The sequence below is a fragment of the Somniosus microcephalus genome, chromosome 16 (assembly GCF_052327205.1).
Source record: "Somniosus microcephalus isolate GS21.2 chromosome 16, FLI_Smic_1.0, whole genome shotgun sequence".
NCBI classification, from domain to species: Eukaryota; Metazoa; Chordata; class Chondrichthyes; order Squaliformes; family Somniosidae; genus Somniosus; species Somniosus microcephalus.
In genome coordinates, this window is record NC_141002.1 from 72,335,187 (window position 1) to 72,355,387 (window position 20,201).

The 20,201-nt window shown below is 44.4% G+C and overlaps 1 protein-coding gene across 1 annotated transcript in view; it reads right to left on the minus strand.

The window, feature by feature from the left end:
• Window positions 1-885: 885 nt before the first annotated feature.
• LOC147106269 (uncharacterized) overlaps window positions 886-20,201 on the minus strand; it is a 31,560-nt gene continuing 12,244 nt past the window's right edge. The window contains exons 7-9 of the mRNA XM_086009238.1: window positions 15,049-15,284; window positions 11,020-11,148; window positions 886-8,416 (exon numbers count right to left, since the gene is read on the minus strand). Of these exons, the coding sequence (XP_085865364.1) occupies window positions 7,222-8,416; window positions 11,020-11,148; window positions 15,049-15,284 (1,560 nt within the window). The 3' untranslated portion in view covers window positions 886-7,221. The remainder of the gene's footprint in view (window positions 8,417-11,019; window positions 11,149-15,048; window positions 15,285-20,201) is intronic.

A 20,201-nucleotide genomic window follows, 5' to 3' on the forward strand; every position in this document is an offset into this window, starting at 1 on the left:
GCAGGTCGGGTTAGGAGGGGGTGGTGATCTACAGAAGGAGGTTTAACACCCACCGGCTGTTAGCTGGAGTTATTTTTGTGGGACCGGGTGGAGCACATCTGCTTCTCCTGAGCGCGCAAAAGTAAAAATTGAAAATTTCCTGAGCCTTTTTTCTTTTTGAACGGCCTTCAGCAGTCTCTTCAAGGAACGTGGTTAGGCTGCTCAAAGCCTGGTACAACCAGGCAGAGAATGCACGACGCAACCTCTACCCATTTGTTCATGAATTTTGCATTCAGGGTCCTTCAACCAGTGTAATAACCCCAAATTGCATATTTAAGGAACCCAAAGCCTGTTTCAGGTGGACACCCTGGGCAATTAAAAGTCGCTTGAGCCAAAATGGGATTCAGTGCACTTTGGGCACAGCCAGGGTGCAGCAGATCACAATGCAAAATTTGGCGGCCTAATGCCGATTCTATGCCAAAACGATTCTCGGTCGCGAGTTGAACTTTTCCCTCTTTATGTTTATAATATTTAATTTGTTCAGAATTAATTTTACTGTTCCTTAAACCTCAATTTCATTTGTCACTTTCAGTTGCTTACATAAAAACATGTTCTGGTCCAGAGTCCTTTTGAATCTGGCCCCTATGTTTTAAAGGCATTTAAGGAATGTGCCACCACAGGTGGGGGTCCAAGTAGGACTGCAGGAGGCCAGTGTTACCACTGATGCTTGCAAATGCAAAGACCGTAACACAGGATCTCAACCTCCTGCGTCATTGCCAAACATTAGTCTTCGTAAATGTTTCAATAAAACATGAAGAAGAAAAAAGGCAAAAATTAGCAACGTGTCTGTGGAATTCATACTAAACTGGCAAATGGACAAATTAGATGCAGTATTGTACTGCAGAATCTGATTTGAAAACAGATTTTTATTGAAGATAGGTTGCACTTTGCCTGCAATGGTTGAGAAAACATGAAAATATAGAAGTACAGCATTACAATTCTTGTTCATCATTCTAAGTATTTGACCAAATAGATTTAGGTGTCTAGCAAACTCCTCATGTACATTTTCCCTTTCAAGTTAAAGTTTATCCTTAGTGTTAAATATTGATGTGCAACACTACATACAGACTAGGATTCCATACTATTAAAGTGCAAATCTGTCCAGCCAGTCTTCAGAGCATTTATTTCAAATGGAACACAGCAGGTCTCAGATGTACTACTGCATTGAATTAACAGAGCAATACAAAATGCACTTTTCCCCCAACTGTGCTTTTTAGTACTGAGCGCGTACATCAAACGTATTCAGCATCTAGTTTTCTGGCGGCCATTGGCAGCGATCGGCACTGCACGTTCTTGCAAAGAAGCAAAAACATGGCATTGCAGACTGCAACTAGAATTGCAACCAGGTATTTCTTACAGTGAAAGATTTAAAGAGAATGACCTGCTTAATTACTGCAAGCTTGTTCAAATTCTAGGTTTGTCGTTAATCAGGTTACTTGTGCGTCATATTGTTCTGAGGGTATGTATCTTTATGATCCTCCCAGAACTGATACACTAGGCAACAATAAAAGTAAACTCTAAAAGAATGGCCACGTATAATTCTGACTAATGCAAGTCCAACAATATGCCACTTCCATGTATTCTAGCCCTACTTTGGACAGTTTTTTTAAGCTGCAACGTTCAAAGATTGAAATTCCAGTAGAATTGCCACCTTTTGAAGTTAGTAAAATATTATTCATGGGCATGCTACTTTTGAGGTGTCTGTTTTTTGGTATGAATGCATTATTTGGAGAAGTGATTGATTACAGTGTGATGTGTTATCTCTCAGAAACCATCATTTTCATTGCCTCTGGGACTTCGGATGGAAATTGTGGTACTTGCATAACAAATCATGCTACCTGCAGTAAATGGAGAAATTTGCCAGATTTGTTGTGGGATGTCGCGCCACGCCAACTCCAGCTAGTATAACGTACTATGGAGTTAACTTTTAAAGCTTTCTTTATTTACAGCCTGGTTTTTAGCCTTGAACTCTTTACCGTGAAGTATCAGTGAGTGAATACAATAGAAAAAAAATCTGGTTCTCCTGACGGCTCAGCAGGTTTCTTCAATCAACAGGTGAACTATACAATCCATGAGATCCCGGGCTGCTACGTTAGCTGATCTAAGCCATGGAGATGGTAGGGATGCTACAATTAGCCTTACTTAGCACCCCGAATTAGAGAGGGAAAAACCAACCCCCACTAGAAGCAAGCTTGTGTGGACATCAACTGAGGATAAAAGCAGGCTTCACCTACGATGCCCCCTCTGGTTGAAGAGTATGGCAACATTCACTGGCAAGGCTCATAAATGATTAATGGTCATTTAAATGTGGTATAGGAGGGCACGAGAGTTAGTAGAACCATACCCTCGCAAGGAGTCAATGCCTTCGGGCGGGGACACATTTTATGAGGAAATAATAGAAAAACTCTCGGCTCAGCTGAGATACAGTCAGTCAATTAAAGGAAAATAAATACACGCGCATATATTCTTCCATGGAAAACACTGTAGTGTTATGTGATTGTAGATTAATATGAAACATAACTGCAGTAATAGAAAAACAAACTTTCAAAATTCTGGCCTACATAACTAACAGGATTCTTCTGAGAAGAAGTAGTTATATCATTCACTTCCAACGCAAGCATTTAGGTTTTGATGAAAAAAGCAATCGGGTGGAAATTATGTTAAACAGAAATAGCTTCAAAATGCTGTTAATTAGGATGCATTATGCACATGAGCATTCCATTCCAGGAGGCAGATACTTCCCCCCCTCCCCCAGGGTTAATAAAATAACAAATGTTCCATTTGTCAAACACTCATTAACTTTCTCACAGAGCCTTCGCCACACAATATTCCACTCGTGGTTTTGCTGACAGATATCTTAAATGGTGAACTGATTAAATATTTACCAGTGTACACTTCTGCCAAAACTGAAAACCTTCAAAGAAGCAACCTACACGCTGTGTACAAGTCGTTGTATAAAAGTACTGCTATTTTCCTTAAACTTTTCTTGACTGTGAAGGTTTTATTATGGCTTTGGTCTTGCTGCTAAATTCTTCCCTGGGATTTCACTGCAACCGGAGCGATTGTGCTAATATGCGTCAAATTGATTTACAATTTGCTTAAATGTTACCATGCTATCACAAGTGTCACAACAGCCCTGTTTACATCTGGCATTGAATTGAATCAATGTTGAGCATATTCAAAGAGAGAGAAAAAAAACCTGTCAATGCTAGACAGGCAAAGAAAAAATGCTGCAAATGCACAGAAGTCAGCATCTGAAGAGAAATACATGTCAGAACAACTCATTATGAATCACAGCCAAAACACCCAAACTGAGGTTACGTATGTCAATATGACAAACCACACCGGGGTGATTTTAACTCAACCCGCCCATCGGAAACAGAGCAGGTGGGCAGTTAAAATCCCCCCGGTCACTTACCCAACTTGGAGCTTATCTGCCGGGATTTTCATCAGCTCCACTGAGCAGGTGGCAAGGACAGCCACCCAAAGCCGGCGGGGTCCTTTTTAACATCTGCATGTCGGGTTCCAATGACCGTATCAGGACCCGACTGCCATATTTACTGGGAGGCCTGAGCGGGAAACGGCAGTCCATTTCCCACCAGGGCAACCCAACGTGGGAGTGGGTCAGGGCCAGAAGAGGCTCATAAAGGCAAGTTTAAAAAAAAAAATTCCTTCTGAGGTCAGGTGGGAATCTGAGGCCTCCCCTGCTGTGATCACGCACTCCTCCTTCCCAATCACAGGGACCTCCACGCGATGGCCCAACAGCCAATTCCAGTGACTTACCTGCTCAGTGCGTGGCCTCCAAGCAGCACGGATTTGCGGCACTTCCCATCCAGGATGGAGGGGAAGTCCACCGGTGATAGTTAAATGAATTAAAATATCCCGAGCCTCTTTTTGAACGGACATCAAAACACACCTGCCAGAAACTGGCCCCAATTAAAATCGGGGCCTACATCTTACATAGAAATACACAAGTGTTACAACATGGAAACAGGCCATTCAGCCCAACCAGTCTGTTCTAGCGTTTACCCGCCACGCAAGCAGATAGTTCTAAGGCACTGGAATGCACTGCCTGAAAGGGCGGTGGAAGCAGATTCAATAGTAACTTTCAAAAGGGAATTGGATATATACTTGAAAAGGAAAAATTTGCAGGAAAATTCCTGTCTGATGGCTGTAAAGATCTCAATCCAGTTGGTAAAAGGGCAATGCAGCCACTGACAAAATGATACTCGGGATACAGACCACAAGATAAAGTTCAGAAAATGGTTTCAGCTGAAAACCATCCAATCCCACTCCAGTATCTACTTGTAATGACTAAATGGTTCACTTCAGGCCAGTTTTACAAATTCAGAATGAACCTACAAATGATAGCTAACTGTTTGAAAAGGGAGAATACAACAGGATACAGCAAAAAGGCAGGGAAATGGGATTAAAGTAGACAGCTTCAGATGAAGATTCAGCATCTGCACAAACATGATGGACCAAACAGCCTCCATCTGTGCTGTAAATTCTATGGTTATTTTGCATTGCTGCTGATTAAGAAGTCAGAGGCAATAATTTAGCACTTCAGTAAAATTACAAATAGCTTTAAAATGATACCCGATCAAGCTGAAATAGTCAAAGACTTGTACTTTTTAGGGTTTTTTTTTTAAGGGTAGGTTAAAAAAGCCTGGAAACTGACACAGAAGTTTGAAACACAGAGTTATGGTTTAAAAGTTCAGCTTTGTCCCAATACACGTGGAATATAAACCATTGGCTGTTTGCTCAGTTAGCAGGTGTCAAAATTTGTACGTAATGGTTCTTAACTTGCTAAAGCTTTTTTACTTGTAAAATTTGTTTTACATGTTCATAATAAATGTTAGCCATATAGGGGTTAAAACATTAGCATCCAAAATATGTCACAGAAATATTTCCATGATAGCTTTATTACAGAAAAAGTATTCTCATGACTAAGTAAGTTTTATGCTTAGATCAGCAAAGAACTAATTGTCTGTACACAACCTGCAGTAATAGTGATTCCATCCAAAATATGTCACATTGCAACATAAAATATTGAATCATTAAGATTTTCATTCCAGTGTGGGTGCCAATTAACCCCTTCAGGGGAAGGATAAAAGCATTCCTGCATGCCAATGTTCTAATTGTATAGAATATTGGGGCGATGTCTATTGTTATATAATTTACACTTACAAAACAGAAGATCTGTCATGCAACGATGTCTTGCTTGAAACTCGAAGCATTTATTGCACCTCATTCAAGTTCAGTTGTGACTTATTAGAATTTTTTTTGAATGAAATCTTGCCCCTTTCACAAATCTCTAATCACTCCATGAAATTTTAATTCTTGAATTACAATGCCTTTAGCTAAAGAAAGCAGCGTTAATTCTTTTAACATTAGTCAGTCGAAAACAGGGAAGCCCAGAAATTCCCTGGGAGGCATTTTGGGGATGCACTTTGGAGAGTGCAGAACTTCCTACTGTCCCATGGCTTTGCCCCCGACCCCAACGAATATCCTGGGGTCAATGATACTTGTATACTGCAGGCAGGTGCCCACGCCATATGGGGCTGATGGGATGTTCACTTCCGATGCTCAGTAGGGCGGTTGGAGGGTATTTGGTGTGGTGCCTTCTCACATAAGTGGGCCTGCGATCCTCTAGGAGCGGTAGGATGCAATTTTTTTTAATTGGCTAGTTTCCCATTCAGCCAGTTTCTATAATGCAACTGATCACTTGCTGAATCCAGCCTTTTAAATGTTAAACACCCCAACCCCACCAAGGACCGTAGCAATGCTGGATACCAAAGATGCGCATGTCTATCCTGTGTCCAGCATTGCTAGAGTGGCAAGGTTGTATAACCTATTTCCCAGATTCATAATGCACCTGACCGCATGTGGGTGGGCAGGTAGTGTCCACCCCTACTGCCGGTGGAATTTTTCATAGGTGATAAAAGGGGCGGGGTCATGGCCCAAATGGGTCCTGCCCCAAATTCCTCCCCACCCACGCAGTTTGCAGCATTTTTGGGCCTCAGGAATTTTAGAGCCGCTGTTTTCAACAGTAAAGCAGTACAGTACAAGTAGTGATCTGTTAGTTTTCCATATCATTGACCAACAAAACATGACTGATAGGACTGTACATTTCCCAGCTAAATATATAGATATATTTGCGTCAAAATCTTACAATGTAATACTAGGTTAACACTTCAGTGCAGTACTGAGGGAGTAGTGCATTGTTGGAAGTGTTGTCTTTCAGATGAGACATTAAACTGATGCCCAGGTCTGCCTGTTCAGGTCAATGTTAAAGACCTCATGCCTCCGTCTTGTAGATAAGCAGCTCTCCTTTAACCCCATCAAAAAACAGATTACTGGTCATTCATCCTGCATTTGCTGCATGTGGGATCTTGCTATGCACATTGGCTCTATTTGCCTATACAGGTTGAGCGTCTAAAATCCGGAGTTCCAGAATCCGGAATGATTGGTGGCGAGGTTGTCCAGAATCCGTAAAATGTTCCAGAATCCGGACACCCTGTTTCCGCCGCCAGCTGGGCCCAGGCATTTCCGGACTCGGAACGTGTTTCTGATGTCCGAAGTCCGGAAACGCCCCAGCCCAGGTTACGATATTTCCGGACTTCGGACATCAGAAATGTGTTCCGAAGTCCGGAAAACCGGCTCGGTCTCGGTCCCGAGGTTGCCGGATTCGGGACGCTCAACCTGTACAACAACAGAGACTGTGCTTCAAAAATAATTCATTGGCTGTGAAGGAATCTGAATCCAAGTTCTTCCTTCTTATTTTCATTCCATAAAAACAAGTTCAGAAAATTTATTGTTGAATATGTTCCAAGTCTCATCCTGTAACTCATGCCTGCGTATATAGGCACAAATACTGGAAGGCACAACAAAGCACCGTTCCCACAGTTCCCTATGGTGGCCTTCTGCTGTCCAAATTCCCACCCACTGGCCAGGCAGTGATTCCTACAGGGTTCGGACGGGAGTCGGAGCCTGAATATGGAAATCAGGCCTGGGAGTTAAAATCTCCCCAGGCCTCAACTTGTGAGTTTGTCCCTTGCCCTGACCCCCGCACACATCAATCCCGTCCCAATTTAAAACCGTAGCCATACAATTACCTGCCAGATTTTTTCCCCCACAAGGGTAAGGCAAATTGACAACAATCTTTAGGAGTGCAGCTCATTATAAAGGTGTTTTACGTGGGACTGGGGTAGGACAAGTCATTGTTATTTTAGGAACTTTACCTCCATGAGAACTAGACAATTCAACAGTACGTTCTGGTGAAGGAGTTTTACATTGTATTAAGTCCAGTGACTGTGGGAGTTGTAAACGGTTCTGCTCAGCCTCCGCTTGAACAGTGTAGTTCTCCCTGCAGTAAAAATGATTAGAAGATGCATTTGTATTCACAGCCATTTCAATATTCATGGTGGATTTTTGTTCTGTTGTGCCATAGTAATACAGTTGCTCCAATCTCTGCTGCATTGTATTCAGTAATCCTAGATTGCGCAAGTTTTGATGATGATGGGAAGGTTGGTGGCAAGGTTGTCTGAACCTCCGGTCTTGCTTCTGGTCATAATAGCAATTAGTGCAAAACTCTGTAGATTCCTCAGGAATTGAGCAGACATAATCCTGCACATTTTGGTTTAATGATTGATAGAGGGGTACAAGATGTTTATTTTGTAAGCAGCCTTTCACATTTCTGTCCAAAGTTTTCTTTACACTGTCATCCTTCCATTCTCCTCTAGTCTTGGGTGCTTCTACAATCATCATTTGAGAATGAGTGCGCCAGTCAAATGACTTCTTCAGGGAGGACTTCAAAGGCTGCTTCTGATTGTGGCACCTCAGCCCGCACTTCACCACGGGAAGCGCAATTCCAGTGTCCGCAGTTAAGCTCTTTCCCTTCTCATGCAAAATCTGATTAAAGTCAAAAATACACTCTTCCTCTGTATCATCTTCACTCACAGTAGAACTAACTTTCGATTCTTTATCGGAGCATTTGCTGATTGTGCTGCAACAAACTGTCCTTTCGGAGATTTTGCTAGTGCAAGACTTCGCAGATGTTTTGCTTAAACTGGTTGCTATCGAGGAGTTTGATTTAGTCCGTTGAAGTTTTCTGCCAGGTTGCTTGGTTATTTTGTTCATCTTTCCTTCAGGCTTCTCACAGTTTGGAGTCACAGGAAAAACGTCTTGTACAACTGGACTTTGGAAAGTAATTTTAGTTACCCCTTCTGGAGCATAGTCTGGATCAGCTCCTTTCTCACCGCTGACAGTATCTGCTGTACAGTTTGCAGCCTGACTTACAGATCTGTGTTCAATCTCCATGTCCAGGCTAATTCCATTCAGATAGGACAGGCTACAGATTTGTTCCAGTTCAGTCCTTCAAAATGTAAAAATAATTAGTATTTTTCTTAAGAAATAAAAAATTTACATTTTAAATCACTACTGTGAAATTCGTAATTATACTGGAGATGCTAAACCTTTATAAAGCACTAGTTTGGCCCCAGCTGGAGTATTGTGTCCAATTCTAGGCACCACACTTTAGGAAGGACGTGAAGGCTTTGGAGAGGAGAGATTTACTAGAATGGTTCCAGGGATGAGGGAATACAGTTACGTGGTTAGACTGGAGAAGCTGGGGTTGTTCTCCTTGGAGCAGAGAAGGCGAAGAAGAGATTTGATAGAGGTGTTCAAAATCATGAAGGATTTAGATAGAGTAAATAAAGAGAAACTGTTTCCAATGGCTGAAGGGTCGATAACCAGAGGGCACAGGTTTAAGGTGCTTGGCAAAAGAACCAGAGGCGACATGAGGAAAAACTTTTTTACACAACGAGTGGTTAGGATTTGGAATGCACTGTCTGATAGGGTTAGTGGAGGCAGACTCAATAATAGCCTTCAAAAGGGAATTGGATAAATACTTGAAGGAGAAAAAAATTTCAGGGATATGGGGAAAAAGCAGGGGAGTGGGACTAACTGGATTGCCCGTCGAAAGAGCCGGCACAGGCTCGATGGGCCGAATGGCCTCCTACCGTGCTATACTATTCTATGATTTCGACTTTTCTTTCCCCGTGAGAAATAGTGCACACCTTTTTCTTAAATTCTACTTTGAACACCATTTGCTTCCTTTCCAATCTCTCTAATAATTTGTGACCAAATAGCTATTTTAGATACTGTGATTTTTTTTTCTCTGAAGTGAAATGAAAACACTTGAAAACCCGATTTTAACTAGGGGTGGAGGCTGGGCAGGCAGCGGCTGAGGTGGACGTCCCAACTTCAGCAGCATGAGATCCATAAAATATTATCTCCTGGGCCTCATATGAATGGGCCCCGTCATTTTCCCACCCAAAACTGGCAACTGGCTGACAAGCAGGAGGCCATCACCGGGGAACGAAGGAACGGTCCCCGGGCTTCCGGTAAGCGGTTAGGAGAGGTTTCAGGAGCGTCTTGCAAGTGGGGGAGGGGGGTGAGGGGTGGAGCCTGGGGCAGGGGAGGCATAAACGTTCCTTATGGGGCCCAGAGGAGCGCTCCAGCTACTCCTGGCCCCATGAGGACAGTTAAAAACATAGTAAAACCAGTTAACTTTTTTTGGGCCTGTTCTGGCCCCGGCTCCTCTCACTGCTAGGTTGGCCTGGCAAGGAAGCCATAACGCCCACTGGCAGGCCTATGGTTAAAATTCTGGTGGCTGTCTCTTTCAGATGAGCAGGTTAAGATCAGAACCGGCGTGAAGACAGCGGTACGCCGGCGGGAAAGTCCCACGGGCTGGTTTCCACCACGCGGGCAAGGTTAAAATCAGCCCTTTTAGGTGGGACATGGGTCTGTTTCTAGCATAACTGGGAAAATGATACAAGGTTCTGGTGAACTGGGCAGACGCATGGAAGACCAAATTTAACACAAAGACATGTGAAGTGATTCAATTTAGTAGGAAGAACGAGGAAAGGCAATACAAACTAAATGGCACAATTTTAAAGGGGTGCAGGAACAGAGAGACTTAGGGGTGTACGTACACAACTCTTTGAAGGCGACATTAGGAAAAAAAAATATGCAGCGAGTTGTTCTGATCTGAAAGGGTGGTGGAAGCAGATTCAATGATAACTTTCAGAAGGGAATGGGATAGCTTTTTCAAGCAACCGGCACAGGCACAATGGGTGAATGGCTTCTTTCTGTACTTGGAATCCAAAACAAAGTTAGCCTTTCCTTTTTCTGCTTTTCTATGTATTTTTCACCCTTCTTTGTACCTCTAGCTTTCCATTTGCCTCGCCTGGCTCTTCACACGATTAACTTTTCCTCAAAACACCTTCCTGTTCTGCGCAGCTTAAGGAACTATGTAACAGTACAGCGACAGATTTTAGCCACAGCTTACACACCAAAATTTGTCTCAATAGGCTGCACATAAATAGGGAAAGTCAAGGAGAAACCAGCAGTTACAATGCTTGAACTATGATTCCACATTAAGGATATGGTGTTGAAATCTCAGATTCCCTCAGAGGATGGGTCATGTTTGGAAGCAAGGGCAGTCAGCAGAGAGTGATGTTACCCTCCCAATACTGCTCAAGTATCTCCTGGCACACCAAGTGTTGACAGTATCCATGGCGATGTTTGCTGGCTCCCTACCCTTCAGAATGAGGACCATAGGAGTACAAGAGCAACTTGGGGAAGGGAGGATTAATTAAACAGGAGCGAGGGTTAATTAAACAGGAGAGTGTTTAAATCAGGGCTTTTATGGTACTGTTAAAGTAGATGTAAATCAGAAGGGAGCATGGTGGGATGAAGTTTGTGCATCAAACTCCATTTTACCTGTAACACACACAAATTAAATAGTCACTGGAATATCAATTTATTTTTAAAGGCGGATTTTCAGATCAGTCTGACAAAACAGGTAAAACTAAATTACCTTTCCAAGAACAAACGACTAATGGTTTGAAGAATTAAATTACCATGGCCTTATAAATTGTCACAAAATCTAAATATGAACAATAGAATAGGTACCTGCAGCTGCTGTCTGTAACTGGCTGATCATGTCTTTTACTTGCGATAGACTTCAATTTTCGTACTGAAGGAACAACGGAGTACTTGGGGCAGCTAGCACCATTTACATTTAGATCTGATCTGCACAACCTAGGTCAAAAAAACACAATTGTTTAGGAACTTTTCCATGTTTTGTATGAACTACCTCATTCTGTAATAGGCTTCCAATCAGTGCTGGCACTCGGCACTCAGAAGCACTGTACAGAAAGCTGTTTTTCATTCTAGCTACTGATGACCAAAATGGCCACTTTTAGATTGCTCACAATGAGGTGCCATCCTTATTCATCACAAACAAGCAAAATATTCTGTCATATGTACGAGGGAAAGGCAACTTTTTTTTATTCGCGGGATGTGAGCAAGGCTGGCATTTATTGGCCATCCGAGTTGCCCTGAGAAGGTGGTGGGGGGCCGCTGACAGCAGGTTGCTACAACTGAGTGACTTGTTAGTGAAGAGTTAGCCACATTGGTATGGGACTGGAGTCACATGTAGGCTAGGTAAGGACATTAGGTTTCCTTCCCTAAAATGACATTGGTGAACCAGTTGGGTTTTTACGACAATCCAACAGCTTCATGGTCACTTTTACCGATACCAATTTTTTATTTACCGATTTAAAAAAAAATTAATTCAAATTCTCAAACTGCCAAGTGATTATGGGTTTTGGGATTTGAATTCATATTCTCTGGATGATTAGTCCTGCCTCTGGATTACTAGTCCAGTAACATAACCACTGCACTATATACCCCTGTCCCTGTAAATCTTTTGGCCCTGTGTAGCTGCATGATTGCTAATAGAAATGACTAATTATGTCTCCAAACATAATGCAGCCTTCTTTACAGTTGTATACCAAAAAGTGTTGGTATATAGCTATGTGCTACACCGTCGAGTGGTAGCGGTGGGTGGCTGGTGTGGGGGGGTGGGGGGAGGAGGGGTGGCTGGGGGCGCAGGGGAGAAAGGCTGGGCTCCTCTCTGACTCTCGATAATGAGTTTCTGATCTTAACTCATCTATGAAAGGGCGGAGTCTAATCAGGAGATTTCTGTGGGCATCATCTGACCAACGTAAGTTTGTTTAAGCCCTTGTAATCAATCCCATGTATAATAATAATAAAACTCTTTTTCTGATGCAAATCTAACAACATAATACTTCCAGAACAACAGATCATACTTACACTATTATTTTTCATTTTGATGAAAGGAAATTTCACAGTACTTAGAATTTGAATTAAAGAATAAATGTAATACTAGTAACAGATGCTATTTATAAAGATTTTTACATAGTCAAAGCAGCTTAACAGAGATTCAATATAAGTCAATATACTTGAGCATATGAAGGAGTTAAAACAGAGGATTCTAAAGTGATATATGATATTGAAAAATGAATGTGATCATCTAGTCAGCACATACAGCAGTTTGTTTTACTAAAACAATGATTTATTTTGTGGGATTTTTTTTAATTATGAAAAGATTTTGTTGCTTTCATTTTTACACATTCTTAGGAGCACTAACTTGATCTTCCAGGGCAGATAAATAGATCGTGGAGCTCCTAAAGTCATAGACACTGTCCTTGTGGAGTGTGGGCTGCCGCTGGGCACCACTGATGTTTGAACCAAGAAAAGGGAGCCAAACAAGAGGGCTGAATGGCCTTTCTTAAGTTCTGATAAGACAAGACCTCCTGTACGATAGATATTGGCCTTTAACCTTGGTTTTGCAATTTTAAAAAGTGTGCTGTAGAGAGGAGGAACTGCAGGAAGCAAAACTAATAATGTCAGAGATAGAAAGGAATGATGCAAAGAGGGATAAATCGGCTCCGACAGAGAAAATGTAAACTAGCAAAGGACAAGAAACGTAGAGAAATCTAAAATAAACTAACATTTTATAGGCTTTTACTTCAATTCCCAGTAGGCTTTTAAGTGTTTACTTTGTAGTTAATGTTTACTGTACTTGGTTTGTTCTGTTCTGGTCCGTGGAGCAGTGTGATGCCTGGGAACTATTGTGCTCTCATACTGCATCTACAGTTTAAAGGCAGTTCTATGATTAAAAAGTGGTATTATATTGCTGTAATAAAGTTTGTGCCAACCATAAAATATGTCTTCATTTAAAATTCTCAAAACTTTTTAAAATATTACTACTTTTAGCACAGTAATCCTCCTTCCCTGTTCAAAGATTGAGCTGTGATTGGAGCCTGAGCTTCTTTCTCAAACTAGTTTAAAAAAATATAAGTACATATAATTTGGATGAGACCAAATAATAATGTGGGTTAAACACTGGCCTTTCACCTCCAGGACCTAACTGATGGGGTGATAGTCTCCTCTATCTTTTGGCTGTATGGGTCTTATATGAAATGAGCTTGGACAACCTCAATCATAGTGGGCATGGACCTACAGCATAAAATGTCCCTAATTTGGCACTAATTGTCAATCTCGCTCAACAAAGCCACAGGGTGGCTGGTGTGGAAAATGGAAAAAGTGTAGCACTGGTATAGCAGGGATAGCTGTTGAGGTTGGAGCAGAGGCAGATTGTTGAGGCAAAATAGCGGGAGCTTTAATCTGCGTCTGACAATGCTATACCTGACCCAAGACAGCTTGATGTCGATACTGGGTGCCTGAAATGGCAAGAGTTCCATTCTCTAGCACTATCTTGAGTACAAAAATACATAGGGGAAAAATTGAGTCGCACCCCCTATGGGGCGCTAACTTCACCGGGGGTAGCGCCCCAAGAAGGAAGCGGGGTGCTACTGGAAGCGCCCCACCTCCCTCTTGGGGTGCTACGAGGGAATATCGAAGTGCTACGTGCTGCGGTACTGCAGGCCTTCCTCCCCTTCTTAAAGGGGAGGGGCCTTGCGCAGCGCGACCTGGGGCCCAGCTGGGCCACCGGGATCGGAGTGCCGGCAAAAGAGCCCGGCACTCGAGAAATGTTGGGCTCGTGGAGCACAGCCGGCACTCCGTGTTGGGGGGAGGGGGTTGCTCAGCAGGCCAGGGATGGCAGCGGAGGCAGGTGCTGGCAGGTGGCCAGCAACAAAAATGGCCGCCCGGCACCTCGCCTATAAATAGTGGCACCCTGGCCACAGGTAGGCCCCCATGACCCCTTCGGACATAGCGTCCGGCGGTAAGTCAGGGAGCGCTACCAAAGATCGTGGCCAGGGCACGAGCGGGGTGCTGCGTACGGCGATTATGTCATCACAGGCGGCACAGCGCCGCCGGGCGCTAACGGTTACCGCCGCTAACCTCCCGCTGAATTTCACGGGAGGCATTGGCGGTGCCACGCCCGGGCTTGTTGCTTTGCGCCCCGTTAGCGCCCTCTTAGGGTTAGCCTCGCTAACGGGAGGCACAAAGCAACAATTTTTCCCCCGTCCAGTTCTATCCATTAGTTGAGGGATGCTCAGTGACAGGGCTGGGATCACTCCTAATAGGCGGCTGGGGACTTGTGGGGAAAGTGGGCGAGTTGTTGCCTTAAGTTGAGGCAGCAGCAGGTATTAACAGTGATGCGCCAGGACAGAAGTGTAACTATATGTGATCCTCACTGTATGTACCTGCAAGTATTGTTATAATACCAGATTTCACATGTACCCCGAACCAAACCGTGTCCTGAGAAACCATGTACAAAGTCAAAAAAGGTAAGTCTTATAATTGTACATTTGTGTAAACTGTACAGATCATTTTCTAAAGACCTCCATGGCCAGTTACTCCTCTGTACTGAAAAGATGGATTTTATTTCCAATGTTGTTTTTTCTTCCCTTGGCCACAAAACAAATTGCTAATATCATGCAGAATAGAACAGAAAAAGATAGCTCTACATTTCCAAGTGCTCTTATCTTTCACCTAGAAGATAACAAAAAAAAAGCACTGCCATTAAGACATAACGATGTGACATAGTATTAAGACGTTATTGAGTGGAACACCACATTTGCATTAGAGGTCTGCCTAAATGCTGCAGCGGCGCCCTCTGTGATTCATTAAAAATGGAAATACATTGTAACAGGAGCTTCAATTCACCTGGTATTTCCTGCTTCTGAAAAATAAGTTGCTGAAGGTTGTTGCTGATTACTAACCAGTTTCCTCACAAAGCCCTTTGACCATTTCATACTTGCAACAGAGTCTGAGGAGCTATTTACACTCTTCACACTTTTTACACTCTTCACACTTTTTACACTCTTCACACTTTTGAGGTCATCATCATCCACTGTGTACCCATGTTCTACCTGGAACTTGGCTGCCACCTTTGTTCCTACCTGGTTTACAAGAAAAAAAACATAAATATAAGACATAGGCCTAGAAATTCAGTAGCGCCCCGTTTGGGGCGCCAGCCTCACCAGGGCGCTAAAAGTAGCGCCCCGGAAGCATTCGCAGCCGCCCGCCGGAAATTCAGTTGGAGCGCCCCAAAGGGAAGCGCGGCGCTACTGGAGGCGCCCCGCATCCCTCTTGGGGCGCTGCGACTGAATATCGTGGCTTAAAGGGGATGGGCCTTGTTCAGCGCGATCTGGGGCCCAGCTGGGCCCCCGGGGATCGCGAGTGCCGGCAAAAGAGCCCGGCACCGAGGAGAAGTGCCTGGTTCTTGGAACGCAGCCGGCACTCCGCGGGGGGGGGGGGGGGGTTCAAGGAGGCCGGGGACGGCAGCGCAAAGGTGTGCTGGCAGACGGCCAGCAACAAAAATGGCCGCCCCGCACCTCCTTTAATTTGCACATTCACCGCCGCAGGTAGGCCCCCCTGAACCGGTCGCACATAGCGTCCGGTGTTAAATCAGGGGGCGCTTCCAAATATCGCGGCCGGGGCATCAGCGGGGCGCTGCGCACACCGATGACGTCATCGGTAGCGGCGCAGCGCTAACGGCTGGCGCCACCACTAGCGTCCCGCTGAATTTAGTGGGCGGCATGGCCAGTGGCTTGCAACCCACTTAGCGCCCTCTTAAGGAACAAACGGGTGGCGCAGCCAACTGAATTTCTCCCCCATAGAGTCTGGAGCACGACGCAATTCTGTAGTAGCAGCAGAGAATACGATAAAATCATAAAGAAGACAAGTGATTTGCCCCAGCAAAATATGGCAACATTTCCAGGACAATTGCAGCTGCAATCCCAAAATTCACATCAACAGGTTCAAGGAACTTCCCCGTCTTGGAAACGAGTACAACAGGTATTTGTAGTCCTAGTTCATTCCTGATCCATATTATGGTGGACCTCAGCAGCCTCCAAGTATAGAAGAATAGAAGATTAAGGAGTAATCTAATTGAGGTGTTTAAGATGATAAAAGGATCTGAGAGAGAAATGATTTCCTCCGGTGGGGGGGGCGGGGGGGGGGGGGGGGGGGGGAGTCCAGAACAAGGGGGCATAACCTTAAAATTCGAGCTAGGCCATTCAAGGGTGGTCAGGAAGCACATCTTCACACAAAGGCTGGTCAGGCAAGGTCAATTGAACATTTCAAAACGGAAATTGATAATTTGTTAGGTAAGGGTATTAAAAGATATGGATCCATGGTGGGTAAATGGAGTTAAGATACAGATCAGCCATGATCTAACTGAATGGTGAGCAAGCTCAAGGGGCTGATGGCCAACTCCTGTTTCTATGTTCCTCTGAAGAGAAGTCCATTACCAGGAGTTTTCTTGGGGCTTGACACACAAACAGGGGTGTCTGCTGAACTTCAAAGTTACAGCAGTAGAGTGGGAAAACCCCGAGGAAATTCCCAGCACATATACTTGTCAATGTACCTGACAATCTACAAAACTCGGAAAGGTTGACATCGCCCCAAGAAAGTTGACAACTCAAAAACTAGATACAAATGAAAAGCAGCTTGGAATAAAGGCCTATGGCCAAGGCCACTGCTGACTGAATTATTCATAGAATCGTACAGCACAGGAGGCCATTCGGCCCCTGTGCTCTTTTGGAAGAGCTGTCCAATTAGTCCCACTCCCCTGCTCTTTCCCCATAGTTCTGCAAATTTATTACAATGGGTTTCACAATTTTTATTAGTGTTTTGGGATCACGCTCCGTAATTCAGTTGATTGTTCGGTGCTATGTTGCTTGTCATTCACCACACCCCAAACTATCTTTCACTGCATAACAGGCGGCTGATCTGTTACCACCTCTTTTGCGCACCTGCCAAAGTTGAATTCCACCCCCCTGATCACTGTTCCCTCTAAGGTGCGCGGCCGCGCACACGTTCCAGAGCTCCCGCGCACTTCAAATGAAATGCCGCGCAGAGAGCTGGACAGTAGCTGGGGCGGGGGAGGGGCCCACTACACAACAGCCCCGGGAATCCAGAAAGAAGCGTTTGTGAGTCTTGCGACCTCAGAGCCGATCGCAATTGCAACTCTTGAAGTGTGTGTTGCAATGGTTGATGGGTTGCTGTGTAACGCCGGGAGGGGTTTGGCTTTCTCCCTTGGCTTTTTAACGGGACAGCGGGAGAGTCCCCACGTTCTGATTATTCACCTTTCAACCTTCAGCACCAGCTCGCCGGATACCGGAGCCGCACATGTGCAGTACCCAGCTGGGCCACGCTTTCGTCGGCTCTGTGCAGAGGTCGTGGAATCCGTTGGTAGCCGGTGGGGGGAAGATAGAGGATCGAAAGGGAAGAGAGAAGGAATCGGAGGGGGAGGGAGAGAGACTGGGGAGGGGGACGGAGGGAGAGAGACAGGGGAGGGAGACGGAGGGAGAGAGAGACTGGAGAGGGGTCGGAGGGAGGGGGACGGAGGGAGAGAGACTAGGGAGGGGGACGGAGCGAGGGAGAGAGAGGGGGACGGAGGGAGAGAGAGGGGGACGGAGGGAGAGAGAGGGGGACGGAGGGAGAGAGACTGGGGAGGGGGACGGAGGGAGAGAGACAGGGGAGGGAGACGGAGGGAGAGAGAGACTGGAGAGGGGTCGGAGGGAGGGGGACGGAGGGAGAGAGACTAGGGAGGGGGACGGAGCGAGGGAGAGAGAGGGGGACGGAGGGAGAGAGAGGGGGACGGAGGGAGAGAGAGGGGGACGGAGGGAGAGAGAGGGGACGGAGGAGGGAGAGAGAGGGGGACGGAGGGAGAGAGAGGGGGACGGAGGGAGAGAGAGGGGGACGGAGGGAGAGAGAGGGGGACGGAGGGAGAGAGAGGGGGACGGAGGGAGAGAGAGGGGGACGGAGAGAGAGGGGGACGGAGAGAGAGGGGGACGGAGGGAGAGAGAGGGGGACGGAGGGAGAGAGAGGGGGACGGAGGGAGAGAGAGGGGGACGGAGGGAGAGAGAGGGGGACGGAGGGAGAGAGAGGGGGGAGGGGGACGGAGAGAGAGAGAGAGAGAGAGAAGAGAGAGAGAGAGAGAGAGAGAGAGAGAGAGCGCGAGCGCGAGGGAGACGGAGGGAGGGAGAGGGAGACGAGGGGGAGAGAGAGAGAGGGAGATGAAGAGAGCAAGAGAGCGAGAGAGAGAGAGAGAGAGCGCGAGGGACAGAGAGAGAGGGGGACAGAGAGAAGGGCGAGGGTCCAGACGCGTGTAGTCCGTTCCCGGGGACTGAGCGGCGGCCGCACTTTGAAACAACACAGGTGGAGGCGCAGAACATGTACAATGGCTGCTGGAAGGAGGCTAAACAAACAAGTTTTAGTGCCACCAGTGAAACAAAAATGAGATTTTTTTAAAATTCAGAAAATGGTTTAAAGCCGGAAAAAAGTGCAGGAATGTGATGTTGAATGTCAGTTCCGGTTAAATTTTGCCAGGTGTTGTCCCCTTTTTGAAAGAGTCTATCAGGGTTGTTTAAATCATGTTATGAGAGAGGGGAAAAGTTTGTGCCCCTGTTTGTACCTCAGATTCTGTGAGAGATGGAGGGAACGGCAGCAGAAAAAGAGGAAACAACTTCTCCAAAACTGATCACAACTCATCGCCAAGGCTGGGGATTGATAACCTCACCGCCTTCTTAGGAAGTTTAACTACTTTATTCACTTTCTTATTTGAGCTCCTTTTGGAATTAGAGTTTATTTTAATATTGTATGTTGTATGTTTAACGGCAGCATTGAAGAGGGAAAGAGAAACTCGGAGCAACTTCTGTCAAAGCTGCAACGATTCTTGAAAGAATTTAAAGATTTTTAATGAAATTTTCACAAAAAATGTGTTAAAAACACTTTATTCCCCCTAAGATTCGAATATGATTTTGGAAGAAACTGAAACAAAAATCAATTTTCCCCTCATCTAAACAAGTTTCAACCAGGTCTTGCAGTCCAAACGCTTTTAAAGAGGTTCTGAAATGCTTAAAACATTTTTAAATTGAAATTAAATATTTGATTTTGAATGATCGACTGAAGTGAGTAGCTTTACACAAACATGCAACCATGCTGTTGAGGAGGGGGAGGGCGGGGAAGATTTGTAGAAGTTACATATTACTTTTTATTGACTTTTTAAAAAATATCATTAAGACGTTTAGGAAGAGAACCAAAAAAGGTAGAAAACCATTTTATGCTGTCTGTTGTTCTATAGTCCTAACAAGTCCCAGGAATAATGTAAATATAGATTTCCTCTTAAACATTTAGTGGAGTGTTAATAGAAACATGAGTTATATAATTATGTATAAAAATTGCAGGAAGCTACTTTAGAAGAAACTACTATTTGTTTATTGAGAAAGACACAGAAAATACTTTGATTAAACTGATAATGTATAATTTTGATTTGCTATAAATGTTTCAAATAGGAGATTAAAAATTGAGAGTATAATGAAGTTTGTTTCCGCTAGTTAATTGGGAAGTACATAAAATAATTCAACACTTTTTCGTGATAACAGCAGGGATAAATATTGTGGAGAATAGAATAACATTAGAAGCGAAATTCGTAAGTTAACATCTTTACGTCAACATACGAGTAAACATTTCTAAGTCAGTCTGATTGGTTCTCCTGTCCAGGAAGAAAGATGAATGTTTATTTCTGTTAAATCATAACTTTCCATGCTTTTTGGTTTTAATTCCATGATGCAAATTGTGTATGTTTTTCTGCACCTGTGAATAAGTGCTGCCTTTCTGACGTTACATGGAGGGTGTACTGGTTCAAGAAGACAACGTTTATTAATGGAAGTGATTGAAGTTGGAAATACGGATACCTGTGTTTGTTCAATTCTTTTTAATACTGTGAACTAAAGAACTACAGCACTTTATATTTGTTGGTTGTCTGGTTGCGTTGTGATTAATATTCTAACTACTTATGTGGACGCACA